The sequence below is a fragment of the Panthera uncia genome, chromosome B4 (genome assembly GCF_023721935.1).
Source record: "Panthera uncia isolate 11264 chromosome B4, Puncia_PCG_1.0, whole genome shotgun sequence".
Lineage (NCBI taxonomy): Eukaryota > Metazoa > Chordata > Mammalia > Carnivora > Felidae > Panthera > Panthera uncia.
In genome coordinates, this window is record NC_064809.1 from 80,852,679 (window position 1) to 80,875,964 (window position 23,286).

The 23,286-nt window shown below is 42.2% G+C and overlaps 1 protein-coding gene across 3 annotated transcripts in view; it reads left to right on the plus strand.

Annotated features, from left to right (window-relative positions):
* Positions 1-23,025, plus strand: part of LOC125920256 (17-beta-hydroxysteroid dehydrogenase type 6-like) — a 47,822-nt gene extending 24,797 nt beyond the window's left edge. For all 3 annotated transcript variants that reach the window (XM_049627371.1, XM_049627373.1, XM_049627374.1), the window contains exons 2-5: positions 9,655-9,987; positions 14,741-14,999; positions 19,614-19,777; positions 22,744-23,025. In XM_049627371.1, coding sequence (XP_049483328.1) covers positions 9,675-9,987; positions 14,741-14,999; positions 19,614-19,777; positions 22,744-22,961 — 954 coding nt within the window. In that variant the 5' untranslated portion in view covers positions 9,655-9,674 and the 3' untranslated portion in view covers positions 22,962-23,025. The remainder of the gene's footprint in view (positions 1-9,654; positions 9,988-14,740; positions 15,000-19,613; positions 19,778-22,743) is intronic.
* Positions 23,026-23,286: the final 261 nt, after the last annotated feature.

The window sequence follows — 23,286 nt, forward strand, 5'->3', positions numbered from 1 at the left end:
CTTTCTCTCAGCCCCTCCCCCACTCTCTCTTTCTCAAAGATAAATAGAAAAAACATTTTAAAAATAAAAAAAGTATCTACAGAGAAGGAAAAGGCCTGCAGGGACATGTACTGTGTATTGTATTATAATTACTACTTTCAAGAAAAAGACAAATTATGCAGGGAATACAACAGTGACATATAATCGTAGTCAATCAGTTGGGTGCAGTGGCATTGCTTTTTGGTTTTGTTAAAAACAAACAGGGTCTTCCAGAAGTGGTTAATTGTTTATTCAGTTCAGTTACATCCTGGACTGAAGCCTTGGTGTAGGTGCTGTGTCCGTTATAAAGATGAATCAATCACAGAACCGCGCCAGGCATACCAGTCCAGGTGGAGAGCTGAGTTACATGGGAGAGGTATGAATAGATTGTTATGGGAGAGCAGATCTATCTGCTGGTTGACGATCTATCTGCTGGTTGAGAAAGCTTTGTATGGAGGAAGTGTGAACTGCTGAATCTTGCAGGACAAGATACTATTTGACATGCAGAGGTGAGCAACAAGGGCATTTATGGAAAAGGAATGGGAAGAACAGAGCACAAAAAAATGGAGAACAACAAGCTTTTTGGTTTGGGTGGAACATAGGCAGTGTGAGTGGGCCTTGTACACCCAAAAAAGGTTTTACGTAGATTTAGATGATTTTTAGTAGGTTCAGTGCTTTTCAGGCAGTAAGATCAGCAGAGCTGTGCTTTGGAAAACTTAACCAGAGAGCACTGTGTGGATGAGAAGGGAAGGGACTGACGCAGTGGGGGTAGTGAGTCATGAGGTCTGTGCAATCATTGTGCCCATTTTTCAGATGTGGAAACTGAGGCACGGATTTAGGCAAAAATTAAGTCAATTGTCCGAAGCCAAACAGACGATGAGTAGTAGAGACAGGATCAAATCACTACACCCTACTATCTCTCCCCTGAACACTTTCCATGGTCTGGCTCTGGCCTACTTTTCACACCTAAGCTCCCTCCTCTCACAGTCAGAAGCCATCACCTGCTCCGCCTTGACTACCCAATTCTGGGAACACGTTCCATCCTCGACTTCCTTTTTTTTTTTTTTTTTTTTAAGGCTTCTTGATAGGCCAAGCAAGAGGCACTGAGCGTTGAAGGCTTGAACAATGGATGTGGCCATAGGAATGAAGGGGAGGGGACAGATGCTCCTTGACAGCCTCATCTCCTCAAGGGATGCATTTGGCAAGGAGAGGAACTGTCAGAGCCTTGAGACTAAAATGTAATACAGATAGAAATTGGGAATTCTAGAGGAGAAGCATTTTTAGGAGAGAAGATGATGAGTTCTGCCTTGGATATATTGAGTATCTGGCTAAACGTCTGGCTGGAGGGTATTTAAGGAAATTAGAAATGCAGGACAGAGCCTCAGAAAATGGTCAGGTCGGGCTTATAGATCTGGATAGCTGTGTGGAGGGGAGAGTTGAAGCCTTAAGAGGGAATGAGATTGCCAAGGAGGGGGTGAGGAGCAGGCAGGGAAGGATTCTGGGACAGAACATTGGGGAATCTTTGCATTTAGGGTGTAAGGAAGGAGAGGAGGAGCCGAGGGGGAGGAAGGAAAGGGATGCTGTGATGGAAGCAGGAGAACCAGGCAAGTGGAGTATCTTGAAAGTCGAGGATGGAGGGGTGCCTGGGTGGCTCAGTCGGTTAAGCATCCGACTTCAGCTCAGGTCACCATCTCGCGGTCCGTGAGTTCGAGCCCTGCATCGGGCTCTGGGCTGATGGCTCAGAGCCTGGAGCCTGCTTCCGATTCTATGTCTCCCTCTCTCTCTGCCCCTCCCCCGTTCATGCTCTGTCTCTCTCTGTCTCAAAAATAAATAAACGTTAAAAAAAAAAAAAAAAGGAAGTCGAGGATGGAACGTGTTCCCAGAATTGGGTAGTCAAGGCGGAGCAGGTGATGGCTTCTGACTGTGAGAGGAGGGAGCTTAGGTGTGAAAAGTAGGCCAGAGCCAGACCATGGAAAGTGTTCAGGGGAGAGATAGTAGGGTGTAGTGATTTGATCCTGTCTCTACTACTCATCGTCTGTTTGGCTTCAGACAATTGACTTAATTTTTGCCTAAATCCGTGCCTCAGTTTCCACATCTGAAAAATGGGCACAATGATTGCACAGACCTCATGAGGTTTTCATGTGAGGATCTGTATGTGTGTGTGTTGCTTTGAACAGTGCCTGGCACAAGTTAAGTTCTAAATGACTGTTCACTATTATTACTATGTGCCAAGCTGAGGAGTTTTGACTTTCCCTGTGGGTGATGGGAGTCATGGACAGGCCCCAACAAACGCATGGCATGATCTGAAAGCAATCACTTCCTTCACCCAAGACCCAGTTGGAATCTGAGAATCAGATAAAATCACTAGAAAAAAGAAAGTGCTAACTATTGCAGTGATATCTGAGAAGGAAGAAAGATAAAAGGCCTTGGGAATTGGCTGCTAGGTCCTTGGTGAGCTCTGAGTTTCCAGGGAGTGATGGGAATGGATGATGGAGTACAAGGGTTTGGGGAATGCATGGGCCATGAGACAATAGAGACCCCATACTTACGCTCTTTGAATATTTTGACCATATGGGGTAAGAGGATGGTTATCTAGGAGGTGGGAGGGTAGCATGGAGGAGGAAAGACAAAAGAAGCAGCCCAGAAGACAGACAGTATAGAGACATTTAGAACAGAGATGTCCGCAGTGGACGTTGCATACCCTGAAACGTGAGGCAAAATGTGGGTATGAATTAGATTGTGCAGGCCATTGGTTTGGAAGTGAGGAGGATGAGCTGATCTGGATTTTGGCAGGGAGGCAAGATGTGAGCTCATCTGTGGAAGGAGAGCCCGACGATCATGAGGTTGGGAAATTGAGAAGGTTGGGAAAGACTTGGAACAGGTGTTATTGGGAAAACAGGGGAAAACAGGACAGGGGTCAGATAGAGGCAGATAGAGGATTTATCTTGTATAAATGAAAGTCCAACCAAGATGGGGTATCATTGATTTGTTGTAGAAATAACCAGTCTGTTTTCTGGCCTTTCTCTAGTTCCGCTTGGCACTAGGGAATGTGGATGGTAAAGGCTTTGGGGGTGCCAGGAAAACACCCCTCAAGTAGCTGGCCGTGGGACCTAGATTGTGTAAGGTGGTAAATGAAGCCATAAGAGGACTGTAATAATAGACTGAAGAAAGAGAGGGCACAGTGGGAGGAAAGAGACAGGGAGGAGTGAGGGAAGGAGGGGAAAAGCCCTAAAGATGAGGGGGCTGTAGTCAGAGCTGTTTCAACTTTCAGGCTCTTCATGGGGGAGCATCTTCAAACAATGAAGATGAAGTTGGTGGGGGGTGGGGGAGGTGGTCAGGCCTGAAGTAAATAGTAGATATTAATTTATGCATTGTGATTATAAAGGTATTTCTGAGTTCAACTTCAAAACTCCTTAAAGAAAATTAACCAGGCAGCAGCATGTGGATGAGAAGGAAAGAGACTGACAATGTTGTCAGAAAGCTAAGTTCTTATTACCGTAACAGGAAGTCACTTGAAAACGTCTAGCATTGATAAATCAAGAAAGAGCAGTAAAAACATATACATCTCCTGGGTCAAAGGCGGAAACATAAATGATTGCACAGCTTTTGTAGATGAATGGTTGTAAAAACAAGCAGGCTACTTTGGGTTCCATATTTGAAGTAGTCAAGGCATCTTTAGATATTTTAGATATTTGGTTGGTGTTCTGGTTTGGCCCATGTTTGGAGATTCTGTCTGGCCTGGCCAATCTCTTCTCCCAGTACAGTCTTCTTGCTGCTAAGTATGCCATGGTTGAATAGTAATACCCAGGGAGGCTATGCGGCCTAAACTTTCCTCTAATTGGGGAAATGGGTTTTCATCTTTGATTAGCATCAGAAAATTACTCTTTTAGTCAACTAACAGGCAGGAGGAAGCCCTGTTACTACAGTGCACCAGAGAATGCCGGTTGGGCAGAACAGAAGCAGTTGACTACAGAACACAAGGCTCTCCGATTGGAGAAAGACTGAAAGCTTGGGGTGGGAGAGAGAATGGGGAGGTGGCGGGAGAAGGGGAAAAGACGTGGGAAGAGGGAGGGAGCATTAAATATCTCTGTCAACTATTTTCTCTCCCTCACTAGCTCCTTCATGTTTACTCCCTTACACCCTTGGTGGTTCTGGACCCAATTACAAATGTGTTGGTGGGGAAGTGGGGGAAGGTTTCTCCCTGCCCACAAGCAATTCTCTGTGACACCAGCTGGATGTCCTCCAATTCAACTCAGTTCTGACACTCTCTATCAGGAGATAGCATCAGATTCCACAGATTCCACAGGTTAAAAGTTCAGTCCTGGGGACGCCTGTGTGGCTCAGTCGGTTAAGTGGTTAAGCGTCTAACTTCAGCTCAGGTCATGATTTCATGGTTCGTGGGTTGGAGCCCTGCATTGTGGGCTCTCTGTTGTCAGCGCACAGCCCGCTTCAGATCCTCTGTCCCTTTCTCTCTGCCCCTCCCTTGCTCTCTCTCTCTCTCAAAAATAAATAAGCATTAAAAAAAAAAAAAGAATAGAAAACATCTTTAAAAAAAATTTTTTTTTAACATTTATTCATTTTTGAGAGATAGAAAGCATGAGCAGGGATGGGGCAGAGAGAGGGAGACACAGCATCTGAAGCAGGCTCCAGGCTCTGAGCTGTCGGCACAGAGCCCAACGTGGGGCTCGAACTCACAAACTGTGAGATCATGACCTGAGCCAAAGTCGGATGCTCAACCGACTGAGCCACCCAGGTGCCCCGAAAACTAATCTTAAAAAAAAAAAAAAAAAAAAAATTCAGTCCTGCAAGACTGCTACCCAACCCCCACTTTAGGTGCCAGTTGCCTTCAGGTGCCACTGATTATCACCAGTGCTTCCAACTGACTGGCTACACATTCGAAGTTCCAATGGCCCCCTTTCTGGGTTGTATTAATTTGCTAGAGCACCTCATAGAACTCACAGAAACACTTAACTGTAAGAACAAACTGCTGGTTACCAGAGGGGAGATGGGTTGGGGGGATGAGTGAAGTAGGTGAAGGGAATTAAGAGCACACTGGGGTGCCTCAGTGGCTCTGTCAGTAGTCATGATCTTGAAGTCCGTGAATGCAAGCCCTGCCTTTGGGCTCTACACTGACAGCTGAAAGCCTGGAGCCTGCTTCGGGTTCTGTGTCTCCCTCTCTCTCTGCCCCTCCCCCACTCTCACTCTGTCTCCTTCAAAAATAAACAAACATTAAAAAATTTTTTTAAAAATCACACTTACAGTGATGAGCACTGAGCAATGTAGAGAATTGTCAAATCACTATATTGTACACCTGAAATGAATATAACGTATGTTTACTCTATTGGAATTAAAAAAAAAAGAACTCACAACAATATCTTACATACTAGGTTACTGGTTTATTATAAAAGGATATTACTTGGGAACAGCTAGACGGAAGAGATGCATAGGGCAAGTAATGGGGAAAGGATGCAGTTTTCATGCCCTCTCCCAGCGTGTGGCTCTCCCCTAACGTCCATGAGAAGTTCTTTGAACCTTATTCTGTTTTTTAATAGAAGCTTCATTACATAGGCATGACTGATTTAAATCATCCACCATTGGTGGTTGAACTCAATCTCCAGCCCCTCTCCCCTTCCCAGAGGTGGAGGCGTGGGTGGAACTCGTTCTAACCCTCCACATTGTTGGTTCCCTCATCCTTAGGTGTGATCCCAAAGTAACCTAACAAGACATCACTTAGGAAATTCCAAGTGTTTTAGGAACACTGTGCCAGAAATGGACAAAGACTGCATATATATTATTTCTTAAAAAAATTTTTTTTACAATTATAGAATTTTACTTATTTATTTAATTCTTTTTAACTTAATTTTATTTTTTTAAAATTTACATCCAAATTAGTTAGCATATAGTGCAACAATGATTTCAGGAGTAGATTCCTTAATGCCCCTTGCCCATTTAGCCTATCCCCCCTCCCACAAACCCTCCAGTAACCCTCTGTTTGTTCTCCATATTTATGAGTCTCTTATGTTTTATCCCCCTCCCTGTTTTTATATTATTTTTGTTTCCCTTCCCTTATGTTCGTCTGTTTTGTCTCTTAAAGTCCTCATGAGTGAAGTCATATGATTTTTATCTTTCTCTGACTGGCTAATTTCACTTAGCATAATACCCTCCAGTTCCATCCATGTAATTGCAAATGGCAAGGTTTCATTGTTTTTGATTGCCGAGTAATACTCCATTGTATGTATATACCACATCTTCCTTATCCATTCATCCATGGATGGACATTTGGGCTCTTTCCATACTTTGGCTATTGTTGATAGTGCTACTATAAACATTGGGGTGCTTGTGCCCTTTCAAAACAGCACACCTGTGTCTCGCAGATAAATGCCTAGTAGTGCAATTGCTGGGTCTAGGGTAGTTCTATTTTTAGCTTTTTGAGGAACCTGCATACTGTTTTCCAGAGTGGCTGCACCAGCTTGCATTGCCATTTGAAAAAAAAAATTTTTTTTTTTGGTATGGGCATTAAAAAAAATTTTTTTTTAAAATATGAAATTTATTTACAAATTGGTTTCCATATAACACCCAGTGCTCATTCCAACAGGCGCTCTCCTCAGTACCTATCCCATTTAAAAAAATTTTTAATGCTTATTAATTTATCTTTTTAATGTTTATTTATTTATTTTTGAGAGAGAGAGACAGAGCACGATCAGGGGAGGAGCAGAGAGCGAGGGAGACACAGAATCTGAAACAGGCTCCAGGCTCTGAGCTGTCAGCACAGATCCTGACGCGGGGCTCGAACTCACAAACTGTGAGATCATGGCCTGAGCCGAAGCCGGAGGCTCAACGACTGAGCCACCCAGGCGCCCCTTTAATGCTTACTTATTTTGAGAGAGAGACAGAAAGACAGAGCACAAGGCGGGGAGGGGCAGAAAGCGAGGGAGACACAGAGTCGGAAGCAGGCTCCAGGCTCAGAGCTGTCAGCGCAGAGCCCAACACGGGGCTCAAACTCATGAACGGCGAGATTACGACCTGAGCTGAAGTCAGATGCTTAGCACCCATATATATATTTCTTATTATAAATCACAGTATCACAACCCTTCAATCCCCTGGTAGCTACTGCCTTCTTTCCTCAGACTCTTTTGAAAAGAATCTCTCTTTGGCTCCGCTTCCTGCCCTCCAGTCCATCCATCAGCCCACTGCAGTCTGACTTCTTTACTGTTAACTCCCTAAGAGCCTTATTTAGATCACCAGTAACCTGCTATATTCAGTGGACCTCCACGTGGCAGAGTTGATCTGCATTAAGCCCCTATTCCCTTGGCTTCCTTTGGCTTTCTTTCTCCTACTTCTCTGACTCATTATTCCGGTTATTTTCTTCTCCTTTGTTTCCCCCGCCCCGGATAGTTTCATTTAATTTATTTATCTAACAGCATTTATCTAACAACATAGCACTAGTTATGTACCATTCACTGTGCCGGATGCGGATGAATACACAGACCGGGCTCTCAAAGGCTTTATAGTTTACAACTGGGGAGAAGCAGTGCAACAAGTTAGCGGACGTTAGGATACACACTCGAGTGCAGGCTGCCGTGGGATGCCAGGGAGGGCGTGGTCTAATTTGTTAGGCCAGGGGTCAGGTTAAGAGGGATCAGGAAAGTCTTCTGCCTGGACCACTCTTCCCCCACTTGCCCAGAGCTATACCTAATCTCTCAGTGCTCATCTATAAAATAATGTGGCAGTCATGGAGGTGTGTTCCTCAAATGTCTTTTCAAGAGAATCTGCTTTGAGGAATGCCGTTACTCACATCCTCCAGCTGTTGCCTTTAGATCTGATATGGTGTGTATACTGAGGCACACTTCTGGGCACTGCCAACCAGTTGACTGAGTATGGTGGCAGTACTAGAGCCCAGCCAGTACTGGCCAGTGTGGGATTCTCCTGGGCAGTATTTAATCAAAGATCCCCAATTGGCTTGGCTGCTGTTCTGCAGTTTAAGGAGATTACTCTCAACTCCTCCTTCCTTCTCTCTCTTCTTTTGAAGGCATCAGACCTGCATTATCACCTACTCCTACGCTTTCCCCTTTATCCTCTAATGGTGTTTTCCCCAGGGAATCACTTGCATGTCTAATTCTGTTTTGGCATTTGAACCTAACACAGGGATATGACAGGGCCTGCCTTACAGTGCTGTTGTGAGAACAGAGTTAATGTATGTGAAATGCTTAGAACAGAACCTGTTGCACAGCAAGTGTTATGCTATTATTGTTGTTAGCTATTATTATTGTATTATCCTTTAGATCTCAACTTCTATTTTACTCTCTCTAGAAACCTTCTCAGATCTCCCCAGAGTGCTCCAACAGCATCCTGTCCTTACTTCTATTCCGTTGCTTTGTTTTCTTGTTGGCCTTCACACTTGGACAGTGAATTCAATGAATAATAGAAACTTGTTGTGTCTATTGTGTATCAGTGCCTAACATTGTGTCTGACTCATAGGAGATGTTAACTTGATGTCTGCTGAATGAAAATGTTAATTCAGCTGAGTACTAACAGATGAGTGTTATTTGCCAAGTGGATGATGTCTGGGAAAGAAGCAATTGTTGAGAGAATTGTGTACTGTGGCGTGAAAGGCCTGTACTCTGTGGGGTACTGAAAGCTGCTTGTTATGAGTAAAGAGTAAGGTATAAGAGAGATGTGGTAAAAAAGAAGGCTAAGGAGTAGGTCAAGGGCCAGAACACGGGCAAGGTCTGAATGCCAAGCCAAGGAGTCTGAATTACGTCGACCCAACCTTATACAGGCATTGGGGTGCAGGCCTTATGATGTCCTAATGGACTTACCCATCTTTGATGGTGTTTTATGTCTTTATGAATCATGTGTTAGTTCACCCAACACTAAATTGTGCCAAAATGGTGGCTGTTTCTCTAGAACTACATGAAGAAATGTAGGCATAATCATTTCAACAATGCATCTGATTGGTCTTTATTTACAAGCTGCTTTGGCTGCACAGTTGGGTCTCTTAACTGATCTCTTTGCCTTCATCACAGTCCATTTAAATATACCTTCCACTCCCATTGTGAGACAGATCTCTCTAAAATTAAATCTGCTAATCTTACTCCTCTATTTAATACCTTCCAATAATAGCACACTCTGGATACCTATAAGACAACGTCCAGATTCCTTAGTGTGACCCACAAGGAACCCCATAGTCTGAGCCTTCGCTACCTCTGTATGTTCTGTACTGCATGGTGCTGAACTGCTTATAGGTATTAGGAAGTTATGCTGCTCACCACTTCATTTATGTACACACTGTTGCTGCCTAGAATGTTCTTTCATCTGGGTCTACTTTTTGAACGCTTAGCTATCATATAGGCAGTAGTTACAACATCACTGCATCTCTGAAGCCATTTCTAACTTTGTGGGCAGTGGTTTGCAGCCTCATTAGACTATGTGTATATTGGTATGGCACCCCCCACAATGCATTGCACTTGTTTGGTTCCCTCCAGTTCCCTTTCTAGACTGTCGTTCCTTGAGTGTTACTGAAGATGGAGTCCCCAGCACCTGGGGGAATGCCTAGCACAAAGCATATACCCCATAGATAACTGGTTAAAGGAAAAAGGACAGACTAAAATAAAAGCTCTTCTCTTTCTTTTGAAGGGGAAGGAGATCCCCTCACCATGTGGCTGTACCTGGCGGCCCTCGTGGGCCTGTACTACCTCCTGCGCTGGTACCGGGAGAGGCAGGTGGTGAGCGACCTCCGAGACAAGTACGTCTTCATCACGGGCTGTGACTCGGGCTTCGGGAACCTGCTGGCCAGGCAGCTGGACCTGCGAGGCTTGAGGGTGCTGGCTGCGTGTCTGACAGAGAAGGGGGCAGAGCAGCTGAGAGACCAGACGTCAGACAGGCTGGAGACGGTGATCCTGGATGTCACCAAGACAGAGAGCATCTCTGCGGCCACCGAGTGGGTGAAGGAGCGTGTGGGAGACAGAGGTATAGAGAAGTATTTTCTCCTTTCATTTACTTAGGCATCAAGATGTTAAAAGTTTTCTCTCTCTGTATAAGATCTCAAAAGCAGGGTTTAAAAGGCTGACTTTTCCATTTGAAGGACAGTCGTGATCTTATGTGGTGTTTCATTTCCTTAACAACATTTACCTTGAAAAATGAGCCCAGTAGATTTGAAGCTGTTATCTCACCTTGCCAATGGAATATTTAAAACCACAATTCTTTGTGTTTGAAGAATTTTCAAGGTATTCTTAAGAAATTGAGTCTTCTCCCCTTGGCTACCATTTAAAATATAATCATTCCTTCAGTCAGCCTTACATGTGAAAATTGACTTGGAAATTGATTTCAATATATTATTTCCTGTTTTTGGGTATACTCCAGGCAGAGCTAGGAATTATACATAGTTACAGCCTCTGCGCTTTGCACAGCACTTTATTTCTGTTGTATGGTTATTGGTATTGTTTCACACTTTGCTAGAGCGTGAGCTCCTTGAGGGCCCCCCTTACCCATTATTGTATTTCCAGTTTCTGACATATTCCCAGGTACCTGTTAAGGACTCAACAAATGTTGAATAGATCTCATTTACTCATAGTTTTATTCGTTACTTTGGTGCCCTTGATATTAAAATCATCACTTGTTCCTTACACCTGAATTTCAAACTACTTGCTGGACTGCTCATCTGGAATTTCTGCTGGTGCCTCAAACTCACCAAACCTAAAGGAAGACTCTTTACCTTACCTCTTCCTCACCAAATCTGGTTGTTGTTGTTGTTGTTGTTGTTGTTTTGTTTGTTTCAGTCTTTCTCTCTGTGTACTATGTCACTATTCCTGCAGTTACACACACTTGTTCCCTCAGAGCCTTTTTCCTTCCTTATACTTTCAACATTTTAGTATCCCCATGTTCTAAATGAATCTCTTGTAAATAGCATATAGCTACATGTAAAAAAATAATGCAGGTTTTTTTTTTTTTTTTTTTTTTTTTTTTTTTACCTAGGACATTTCACTCATCTACACTTACTTAATTGTTCATATGTTTGGATTTATTTCTATGACATTCTTTTTATGCTTTTTATATGTCCCATTTTTTTCTTGCTTCTTTTCCCACTTTTGAATTGATTGAATTTTTATTCCACCTTTTCCATTACTAAGTTGAAAGTAATATATTCTGTTTCTTAATTTTTTTTAATGTTTATTCATTTTTGAAAGAGAGAGCACAAGCAGGGGTGGGGTGGAGAGAGAGGGGGACACAGAATCCAAAGCAGGCTCCAGACTCCGAACTGTCAGCACAGAGCCGACTTGGGGCTTGAACCCACGAACCGCGAGATCATGACCTGAGCCGAAGTCAGACGCTTAACTGACTGAGCCACCCAGGCGCCCCAAAAGTAATATATTCTGTTTCGTTAGTGGTTTCTCTAGGACTTTTAACTGCATATTTAATCATTCAAGTGTAAAATTAACATCTTTGCCTTCTTCTGATGAATCCAAGGCTCTCAGAACACTTGAAGTCTATCCCCTGCCCCGCCCCCCCCACATGATGGCATTGCTGTTATATATTTTATTTCTATTTTTTTTTTTTTTTTGGCCCTACAATATATATATTTGTTTAGATTTATTTCCTGTTTACCATTTTGTTTGCTCATCATTCTTTTTAGAATCTTCCATCTAAAATTACTTTCCTCCAGGGGCCCCTGGCTGGCTCAGTCAGTGGAGGGAGTGACTCTTGATCTGGGGGTTTTGAGTTCAAGCCCCACACTGGATAGAGATATTACTTAAAAACATAATCTTAAAAAAAATAAAATAAAACTACTTTCCTCCAGACTGAATATATTCTTTAGAATTTAGAAAGTGTTGTGGATAAAATCTGTTGTTTTTTTTTTTAAGTTTATTTATTTATTTTGAGAGAGAGAGAGAGAGAGAAAGCATGAGTTGGGAGGGGCAGAGAGAGAGGGAGAGAGAATCGCAAGCAGGCTCCACACACTGTCAGCACACTTGGGGCTCATTCTCACGAATTGTGAGATTATGATCTGAGCCAAAGTTGGATGCTTAACCCACTGAGCTAACCAGGTGTCCCTGTTTTTCTTTTCTTCCTTTTTTTTACATTTCTATATTATTTATTTATTTATTTATTTTAGGTAATCTCTATACCCAAGGCAGGACTTGAACTCACAACTGTGAGATCAAGAGTTGCATGCTCTATAGACTGAGCCAACCAGGCACCCTTCTTTTTTCACATTTCTTAAAGTGTCTTTATTTTGCCCTTATTCTGGAAAGATATTTTTGCTAGATAAGCATTTCTAAGTTTACAGTTGTTTTCTCTCAGCATATTGAAGATATCGTTTCATTGTCTTCTGGCTTCTGTTGTTGCTGTTGTCAGTTGTCAGCCTAATTGTTACCTTGTAAGATTGTAAATAATCTTTTCTTTTATTTCTGACTATTTAAGGATATTCTATTTCTTTGATTTTTTTTTAAACATTGGAAACATTTTATTTTAATTTTTTTTAAGTTTATTTATTTTTTTAATAGTCTCTACACCCAACCTGGGGCTCAAACTCAAGACTCTGATATCAGGAATTGCATGCTCTGGGGGCACGTGGGTGGCTCAGTCAGTTAAGCATCCAACTTTGGCTCAGGTCATGATCTCACAGTTTGGGTTCAAGCCCCTCATCAGGCTCTGTGCCAACAGCTCAGAGCCTGGAGCCTTCTTTGAATTCTGTGTCTCCCTCTTTGTCTCCCACTTGTGCTCTCTCTCTCTCTCAAAAATAAATAAACATTAAAAAAAAATAAAAAAAAAAGAGTTGCATGCTCTTCTGACAGAGCCTGCCAGGCATCCCTCTTTCTTTGATCTTACTAAAGCTTTACTTTGGCTATATAGATGTGAATTTCTTTATTTATACTGCTTGGGACTTGTTTGGCTTCTTGAATCTATGGATTAGTGTCTTTCAACAATTTTGGAAAATTCTCGGCCACTGTTACTTCAGATATTGCCCTTGTTCCATTTCCCCTCTTTTTTCTTTTCTGATAGATACGTGTTAGAAGTTTCTTATTTTGAGGCACCTGGGTGGCTCAGTTGAGTCTCTTGATTTCTGCTTGGGTCATGATCCCAGAGACATAGGATCCAGCCCCGCATGGGGCTCCTCTCCTGGCTTGCTCTCTGGAAAAAAAAAAAGGAAAAAGAAGTTCTTACTGTGTTCTTATGTCTCTTTTCTTTCACATTTTCCATCTCTCTTTTTTTTTTTTTTTTGCTTTGTGCTGCATTCTGCATAGTTTCCTTTTTCTACATTCCAGCTTATACTTCCTGTTTTCTGCCATGTCTATCTGCTATTAAATCTGTCTACCAAATTACAGTTTGTTAAGATTTTTATTTCTGGAAGTTCTTTTTGGTTCTTTTCCAGATCTGCTTGATCAGTTTTATAATACCTTTATTAATCGTTTTAATCTTTCTTTTATTTTAAAATTATATTTAATATACATATTTATTTATTTTAAAAGTTTATTTATTTTGAGAGAGAGAGAGAGAGAGTACAAGCAGGGGAGGGGCAGAGAGAGGGAGAGAGAATCCCAAGCAAGCTCCACGCTGTGAGTGAGGAGCCCACCATGGGGCTCAGTCTCATAAACCATGAGATCATGACCTGAGCTGAAACCAAGAGTCACACACTTAACTGACTGAGTACCCCAGGTGCCCCTTATATTTAGCATACACATTTTATATTATATGTCTTATAATTCTGGTATCTAATGTCTTTGTGAGTCTTTTTCTGCTGTCTATTCATTTTGCTGGCTCTTGCATATAATGCTGTGTTTCTTTGTGTATTTTGATTTGTGACAGTGAACTGCAATTTTTCTTAGTAGCTCTCTGGTGATTCTCTGTAGTCTGACATGAAGATTCCTCCAGAGAGGATCCATGTTTCCTTCTATCAGGTGTCAGGCACGCTCAGAAGCCATGACCATCTTGAATTGAATCTTGGCTTGATGTTTTGGACTACCCAGGTAGTGGGAATTTGGCTGCAAACTCTCATGAGGGGTGGCTTGTGGTTACGATTCTTCAGTGTTGATTCTTGTCCCCCCTCTCCACAACACCAAAGTTCAAGACAGACAGGTTTTTTAATTTAAAGTTTATTTGTTTATTTTGATAGAGAGAGAGCGAGCGGGGGAGAGGGAGAGAGAGAGAGAGAGAGAGAGAGAGAATCCCAGGCAGGCTCTGCACTTTCAGCACAGAGCTTGATGTGGGGTTTGAACTTCCAAACCATGAGATCAGGACCTGAGCTAAAACCAAGAGTCGGGTGCTCAACCAACTAAGCCACCCGGGTGCCCCAAGACAGTTTTACTTTCAGTCCCTGGAAGGACTTTCTGTCTCACTCTGATAGTGATAGCATAACCATTAAAAGTCCCAGTTTAACGAAGAAAGTGTTTTTTATTAGGATTCCTACCTTAGGTGGGTCCTGGACCTCATATCTTATTGTGTATGTTTTTTGAGACCATACTGAAATTCACATTTACCCTGGTTGGCAAATACCCTCGAATCAAAAGTGGGCATCGATATTCCATTTACTCTTTCTGGATTCCTGCCTTTTCTTAGCTTTTGGCCTGACCCATTTTACTTTCTTGTTAACTGATGTATTTCAGAACATTAAAAAATATATTTTATTTAACATTTTTTGTTGTTGTCAGCAGGAAGATTGATCAAGGTAAATAGTTCTGCCAATTTTGTCTGAAACTGAATTCCTGCTTTGACTTCGTTTTAGGACTCTGGGGCCTGGTCAACAACGCAGGCATTTTTCACCCACTTTGCTGCACTGAGTGGCTGAAGATAGAGACCTACGTGGATGTCCTCAAAGTGAACCTCATTGGTTTGATGGAGGTGACCTTGAGCATGCTTCCCTTGGTGAGGAAGGCACAGGGGAGGATTGTTAACGTCTCCAGCATTCTGGGAAGAGTTGCTTTCTTTGGAGGAGTTTACTGTAGCTCCAAGTATGGTGTAGAAGCCTTTTCGGATGTTCTGAGGTAATGTTCTCTTTTTCTTTCTTTCTTTTTTCTTTTTTTCCTGAGGTAATGTTCTTAAGTTAAAACAAAAGCAACTGTTGAGCACCTTAAATATGTCTTAGGCATTGTGATAATTGCTTTTACCTACGTTATCTTATTTCATTACTCCCCAAATCTTGATTTGTAGATACTATTACTAATCTGGCTTATATAGGAAACTGAGGCTCAGATTCAAGTCTCTTTCCTAAAGTTCACCTGCCGCAACCAGCACTTGGCAGAACTGTGTTTTGACCCTAGGTCTTTGTGTCCTGCCACCACATCATAGTTTAATTCTCGAGATTTTTCTTTAATAAAATTTCATTTCTTAAAAAAATTTTTTTTTGGTGTTTATTTATTTTTGAGAGAGAGAGAGACAGAGTGTGATCCAGGGAGGGGCAGAGAGAGAGGGAGACACAGAATCTGAAGCAGGCTCCAGGCTCCAAGCTGTCAGCACAGAGCCCGATGTGGGGCCTGAACCCACAAACCGTGAGATCATGACCTGAGCTGAAGTTGGACGCTTAACCGACTGAACCACCCAGGCACCTCAATAAAATTTCATTTCTGAAGAGAAGATAACTATCTTCTTTCCCCCCCAAAGTGAGACTGTCATTGTTTCTCCACGGTGACTCTCTTTTTCTCTGGGTGCTCATCTGTTTTACTCTGTATATCTTTCCTTTATCTAAGAACTTCTTCTCTTAGAACTTCAGTTTGCCACAACCCCTAATGGCCCTGCCTCTACCTCCTGTCTCTTTTTCAGGCATTGTTTCAGCCTTAGTCCCTCTCTATCAGCTGGTTCCTTTTTATATTCCCTGTACATCTTAGTTCCTAAGAGAGAGGACTATTAGCTGTGTTCATTTTCTGTGTGTGCCAGGTGACCTATTACATGACATTTTCATGCACTTATTATGTGTCAGGCACTGTTGTAAGTACTTTATATCTAATAAGTCATTTATCTTCTTTGAAATCCAATGAGGAAGGTATTATTATTATTATTATTATTATTAAAATTTTTTTTTAACATTTATTCATTTTTGAAAGACAGAGAGAGACAGGGTATGAGCAGGGAAGGGGCAGAGAGAGAGGGAGACACAGAATCTGAAGCAGGCTCCAGGCTCTGAGCTGTCAGCACAGAGCCCGACACGGGGCTCGAACTCACAAACTGTGAGATCATGACCTGAGCCGAAGTCGGACGCTCAACCTACTGAGCCACCCAGGCGCCCCAAGGAAGGTATTATTTTTATCCTTATTGTACGTATGAGGAAGCTGAGGCACAGAGGTTAATAATTTCCCATGGTCATAACATAGGTAGTAATAGGCAGAGCCACTCTCCAGTCCTAAGTGGCCTTTCCTCTCATCAAGTACCCTCCCTGGTCCAGTCAGCTGTGGACATGATGGTGTAATCATGTGGCACAAAATATTGCTGCACAGGGCGCCTGGGTCGCTTGGTTGGTTAAGCATCCTGCTCTTGATCTTGGCTCGGGTCATGATCTCACAGCTCATGGGATTGAGCCCCACATAGGTCTCTGCACCGACAGTGCAGAGTGCAGATTCTCTCTCTCCCTCTCTCTCTGCCCCTCCCCTGCTCTCTATCTTTCAAAATAAATTAATTAAAAAAAATATTGCTGCTCAGATTCCCCTTTGTCGGGGCTAACTTTAGAACAGTTTCACACGTGGAAATGAGCACGTGTGAGAGAGAGGGAGACACAGATTCCGAAGCAGGCTCTAGGCTCTGAGCCATCAGCACAGAGCCCAACTCAGGACTCGAACTCACTAACTGCGAGATCATGACCTGAGCCGAAGTCAGACACTTAACTAAGCCACCCAGGCGCCCCTATTTTTTTTTTTTTAATGTTTATTTATTTTTAAAAGAAAGAGAGTGTGAGTGGGGGAGGAACAGAGAGAGAGAGAGAGGGAGACACAGAATCTGAAGCAGTCTCCAGGCTTTGAACTTGGAACCAGTAAGATCATGACCTAGGCCAAAGTCGGATGCTCAACCGACTGAGCCACCCAGGCACCCCAGCTGTGAATATTTTAGGCACCATGTATTAGATTTCTATGGCTGCTGTGAATTTTGTTTAGAATTCTGTTTTTTTTTTAATGTTTATTTACTCTTGAGACAGAGAGAGACAGCACAAGCATGGGAGGGGCAGAGAGAGAGGGAGACATGGAATCCGAAGCAGGCTCCAGGCCCTGAGTCATCAGCACAGAGTCTGATGTGGGGCTCGAACTCACGGACCACAAGATCATGACTCAAGCCGAAGTCAGACACTTAACCGGCTGAGCTACCCGGTCACCCCAGAATTCTATTTTTTTAAGTATTCTCCACACCCCACATAGGGCTCAAACTCACAACACCAAGATCAAGAGTCTCACACTCTATTGACTGAAGCAGCCAGGTACCCCATGACTGCTGTAATTTACAGTGTCTGAAAACAACACATATTTATTCCCCCACAGTTCTGGAGGCCAAAATCTGAACTCAGTATTACTGGACCAAAATCAAGTTGTTGACAGGGCCAGCCTCCTTCTGAAGGCTCTAGGGGAGAATCTGTTCCTTGCTTCTTGCACTTCTGCTGGCTCTCTGCATTCCTTGGCTTGTGACTGCATCACTCCAGTCTCTGCCTCCATGGTCATGTTACCTTCTCTTTCTCTGTTGGCCTTCAAATCTGCCTCTGTCTTATAAGGATAATTGTGATTGCACTTAGTGCAAACCCAGATTATCCAGCATAGTCTCCCTATCTCAAGATCCTTAACTTAATTTCAATCACAAAGTCTTTGCCACACAGGGTAACATTTATAGATTCCAGGGATTAGGACCTGATACTTTTGGGGGCTGTTATTTAGCCTACCACATGCCATGACTGGTAGATATCTCTTATAATATACATATTGTATTATCTGCCTAGGAAGGGAATAGGGAAATAACTGAGGAAGTTACATGAGTTGTTACCATGTGATGAGCACTTTGCCTGGCTTCCAGTTTAACTGACATTTTGTTTATCTCCCTGGGGCTGCTGCCTGCTGATATACCGCCACTCACAACTGGTTTCTCAAACCCCTTGACTCATTCCCAGACCAAGAACAAAGACCTGTCCATCCAATATTCAAATCATGAATTCCTTTAGAAAATTCCAGCATGCCTTAATTGTGCTGAGGCTGAACAGGGAAAGGAAGTTTTGTCCCACATATGAGTTGGAGTTTTAAAGGGAATGTAGATGTTGTGGTGTGATGGGAATCACAGTGAAGAAGCTACAAGGGGAAGTGAAATTTTAGGGTGGCTTGCATAGCCCTCCCTCTTTCCCAGCACACACAGGTACCTGGAGAATCTTTCTCACATGGAAGGTTTTAGATTTTGCTTTGATAAGGTAGGCTCTTCCATTAGAATAGTGGTTTTTAACCTTTAGGATGCCTCAGAGCCACCCGGAAGGCTTATTCAAACACATTCACCCCCAGATTTTCTGACCTAATAAATCTGGACTGGAGCCCAGTAATTTGCATTTCTAACAGGCTCCCAAGACGCTGATGTTGCCATTTATCTGGGGTGCACAATTTGAGAACCACTCTCTGCTTTAGAGGGTCATGATGCTTTGTGTTCTATATTCTTATGGACCATTATTTCAAAGATTTCTCCTTGACATAGCTTGGGCTTCATCTGCTCCAGCGAGGCTACTTGAACCTCTAGATTAGGGAACACCCCTTATCACTGTCTGCTGAACACCTAGAGTATATCTCTCCTGTGGTGCACAATGCCATCCTACTTCTGGTGAAGGCAGTGCTTAGCACAGTGCCTGCTACATACTCAGCCCCTGATCAATATTTTGGAACTGTTTTTGAACTAACATGAATATTCTGGAATGACCAATGAGTTGCAATTTTAATGCCCATATCATATTCTGTTAATGTTCTCTTGGAGTCTTAGAACATATGGTCATTTTTCAGAGGCCCATGCTTTTGTGAGTACAATTCCTATTACCTGCTACTCTGCTCTTCCCCTTTCTTTACTTGGAAATCTCTTTATCCTTCAAGGCTCACCTGAAACATTCTTCCTCATTGAAGCCTTCCCTGACTCCGTCAGAAAATCTGTGTACCTCCTGCTCTCTGCTCATGTAGCCCCTGGAATACCTCTGCTTTATAATTCTTTTGAGTTGTGTTATAATTATTTGCTTACTTGTTGGACTCCCTTACTGTGAGCTTTTTTGAGGCAAGCAACTGAGCCTTAATTTTCTGAGACTGTGCATGTAAAATACTTAGCACAGTAGCTGCTCTAAAAATGCTAATTTTCTTTATTATTCCTTGTATTCTGCATGGCTTGACTGTCTAACATGTGGTAGGTACTTAATAACTCTGTGAAAAGAGGGGCTGTAGAATTGAATGGTTATGGCAGTTTATATAATCATGTCCCAATTTTTGGACCTAGGGATATTTAAAATTTTGGTTTTTTTCCTCTCCATTTCTTTATCCTTTAAAATATTCAGTAGAGATGTTTTTATAACCCGTTTTGTTTTGTTTTGTTTTGTTTTGTTTTGTTTCCTCCCTGAGAGCATTGAAATGTGCTGTCTCTCAATCAAGAGTTAACTCTAGGGTTTTTATTTTCAGGCGTGAGCTTCAACATTTTAGGGTGAAAATCAGCATCGTTGAACCTGGCTACTTCAGAACTGGAATGACAGATCTGCCGTGGTCCTTAGGGAGAATAAAGCAAGCCTGGGAAGAAGTCCCTGCACATATTAAGGAGGCCTATGGACAGAAGTTTTTTGATGCCCGTGAGCTTTTCTTTTCATAGGATAATTGATAACCTTGCATGAGAAAGGGGAAAGAGGGTTGGTGGGGAATGATTGGCAGGCTCTGAGAACTGAGAACTAAGAACTGTTTAAGGAAACAAAGCCTTCCTGGGACCAGAGGGATTTGAGAAGGTCCCAGGGCTCTCATGGTTGGCTTGGTGATGAGGAAGAGGTTATATTGACAGCTTAGGGGCAAGGCCTGTGCTGCCTTGTCACCTACAGGCCTGGCCACCTGACCACTAGGGAGGTATTACATGGTTAGAGACATGGAACTTCTGGGTCTCGAGAAAGGGGTGCCCCTCTGTAGTTTGGCAAGGCTGGCGTGGGAGGTCTGCACAACTGAAATACAGTCTTTTTGGTAACAAAGGGCCCAGCTACAACTCCATTCTTACTGTGGGAGGAGGGTGTGTGTGTGTGAGTAGAGGGCAGTGGGTGAGAGCCAGCTTTGCAGGGCCCTATTGACGGTGTCCAGAGACTAGAAGTCATGTGCAGGCCTTAGGAGCTTCATGGGAGTGAGATGGTTCAATTTCTTGTAAGAATGTCATCCTTAGGACCTGGAAGAGGAGGCAGTTTGGGGGTAAAGGCAAGGCAGTCTTCTTAGTAGAAGTAAGTCATGCACATCAATATGGGGTTTCACCTTCTGGGGAAAGCGATGCTTTTTCTTCAAAGAAGTCAGCAGCTTGCCAAGGCCCAAGGCAGCAGCTCTCCTTTCCATTTCATGAAAGGATCCTGCGATGGGTGGGTAGCAGCAGCCCTGTCACTGGCTTTGAGTGATATTGTAGTCCAGAGAAAAGAAGGCAGACAGAAGACTCCCAACCTACAGCACTGTCTTCTGGCCTAAGAGGGTGACCATTAACACAGCATTGTCTTCTGGCCTAAGAGGGTGACCATTAACACAGCATTGTCTTCTGGCCTAAGAGGGTGACCATTAACACAGGAGAGAATTGGGTCAAGAAAAAGCTGCACAAAACAGTGCTTGAGCCTCTCAGAATTCATAGCAGGCCAGGGCACCACAGTTTCTAACATGCCAGAGGGCCAGCTACTGTTGTAAACTTTTCCCCACCTAAGGTTTTCAACTGTGTATTAGGGAATTTTTTTCTCTTGTAGATATATAATAGTTTGACAATAGAAATGAAGAGGAAAACAGAATTTATTGTAGTGACATTATGTAAAGTATATATGGATATAAAAGGATATATGTATTTCATGATTTAAAAGGAGTTGAGAGGTGCCTGGGTAGTTTAGTCGGTTGAGCGTCCGACTTTGGCTTAGGTCACAATCTCGTGGTTCTTGAGTTCGAGCCCCACATTGGGCTTTGTGCTGACAGCTCAGAGCCTGGAGCCTGGTTCATATTCTGTGTAATCTTAAGTGTAATCTTCTGTGTAATCTTAAGTGTAATCTTAAATTTTCTGCTTCCCACATTAAAAAAAAAAAAGGAAACTGGTGAAATTAATTTTAGTAGCACAGTTTATTTAATCCTGCCTATCCAAGATACTATGATTTTGGCATTCATTTATTTATCATCAATGAAAAGTTGTTAATAAGGTATTTTATATTCTTTTTCTTATTAGTCTTTGAAACTTGGTATGTATTTTTTTTTAAGTTTATTTACTTAGAGAGAGAGACAGACAGACAGACAGACAGACAGACACGGGGCAGGGCAGAGAGAGAGGGAGACAGAATCCAAAACAGGCTTGGCACTGCCTGCCCAGAGCCTGACTTGGGGCTTGAACTCATAAACCATGAGATCATGACCTGAGCGAAAACCAAGAGTTGGATACTTAACCAACTGAGCCACCCAGGTGCCCCAATATGTATTTTATACTTATAGCATATCTCAATTTGGATGCTAAATTTTCCTAGGAAACACTTCATCTGTAGATTAATAAAATTTATAGTTGCCAGCAGCGTTATTCATAATATTCCCAAAGTGGAAACAACTTAAATGTCTACCAACTAATGAATGGGTAAACAAAAGGTCATATAATGAATATAAAGTCATATAATGAATATAGTCATATATATATATATATATATATATATATATATAATGAATATTGAATATTATTTGGCAATAAAAAGGAGTGAAATACTCATACATGCTACAGCATGGATGAAGTTTGAAAACATTTTGCTTAGTGAAAAGAAGCCAGTCCCAAAAGATCACAAAGTATAATTCTATTTATATGAAATGTCCAGAAAAAGCAATCCCCAGAGACAACAGGTAGATTGGTGGTTGCCTAGGACTGGTTGGGTTGGCAGAAAATGGTAGTGACTGCTAATAGGTACAAGTTTTCTTTTAGGGATGATGAGAATGTTCTAAACTTAGATTGGGTGGGTGGTTGCACAATTCTGAATATACTAAAAGTCATTGACTTGTACACTTTATTTATTTATTTAATGTTTACTTACTTATTTTAAGAGCGAGAGAGAGCAGGGGAGGGGCAGAGAGAGAGGGAGACAGAGAATCTCAAGCTGACAGCGCAGAATCCAACACGGGGATCGAACTCACGAACTGTGAGCCAAAATCAAGAGTCTGACGCTTACCCAACTGAGCCACCCACACACCCCAACTTGTACACTTTAAATGGCTGAATTTTATGGTTTATGAATTATAACTCAATAAGCTGTTAAAATGTTTCCAGTTGCAAAAGTAGATTCACATACCTATGTTGTTCCAAAAATGCTAAAATGTTTTCCAATGATGGAATTGAGGTTTAAAATGAAAATGAAAATTTAAAAATTCAGTTTTTAGTCATACTAGCTATATTTTAAGTGCTCAGCAGCTGCATTTGGCTATTGGCTTCCACTGGGAAGCGTAGGTCTGATTAGCCTAATCCTTGTAGAAATTAAATGTAGTTAGACTTCTGTGACTGTATATAACTGGAGCTTAACATTAAAATCCAAAGAATAAGATTGTTGACCACCATTTCTCTTTTTGGATACAGATCACAATGGCGTCAAACAAGGGCTGTTGAGATGTAGCACAAACCTGAACCTGGTCACTGACTGCATGGAACACGCTCTGATATCTGTGCATCCCCGTACTCGATATTCAGCTGGCTGGGATTCTCAGTTTTTCTTCATTCCTCTGTCTTATTTACCTACGTCACTGGCAGACTACATATTGACTAGATCTTGGCCCAAACCAGCCCAGGCAGTCTAAAGAAAACTGGTTTGATGGCTCTTGAAATGAAGAAGACAAAGTCTGAAATTGATCATTAGTGTCTCAGTAATCCTTATTAGGAACTAACATGTTTATATTCTAGATATCCAAAGCTTATTCCTTTAGGTGATGAATTTTTATTACTTTAAGCATTTTTTGATGAGGATATTTCCAAAATGCATCATTCTTCTTTACCTTATTAAACAGAGTAGACTGAAAACAATTCAACTTGTCTTGATGTTATTTCTTTATGTAAATGAATACTTGTTCTATGCCATGGTACACTATTGCTCAAGGACTATTGAGAAATACATGGTCCTGTTTA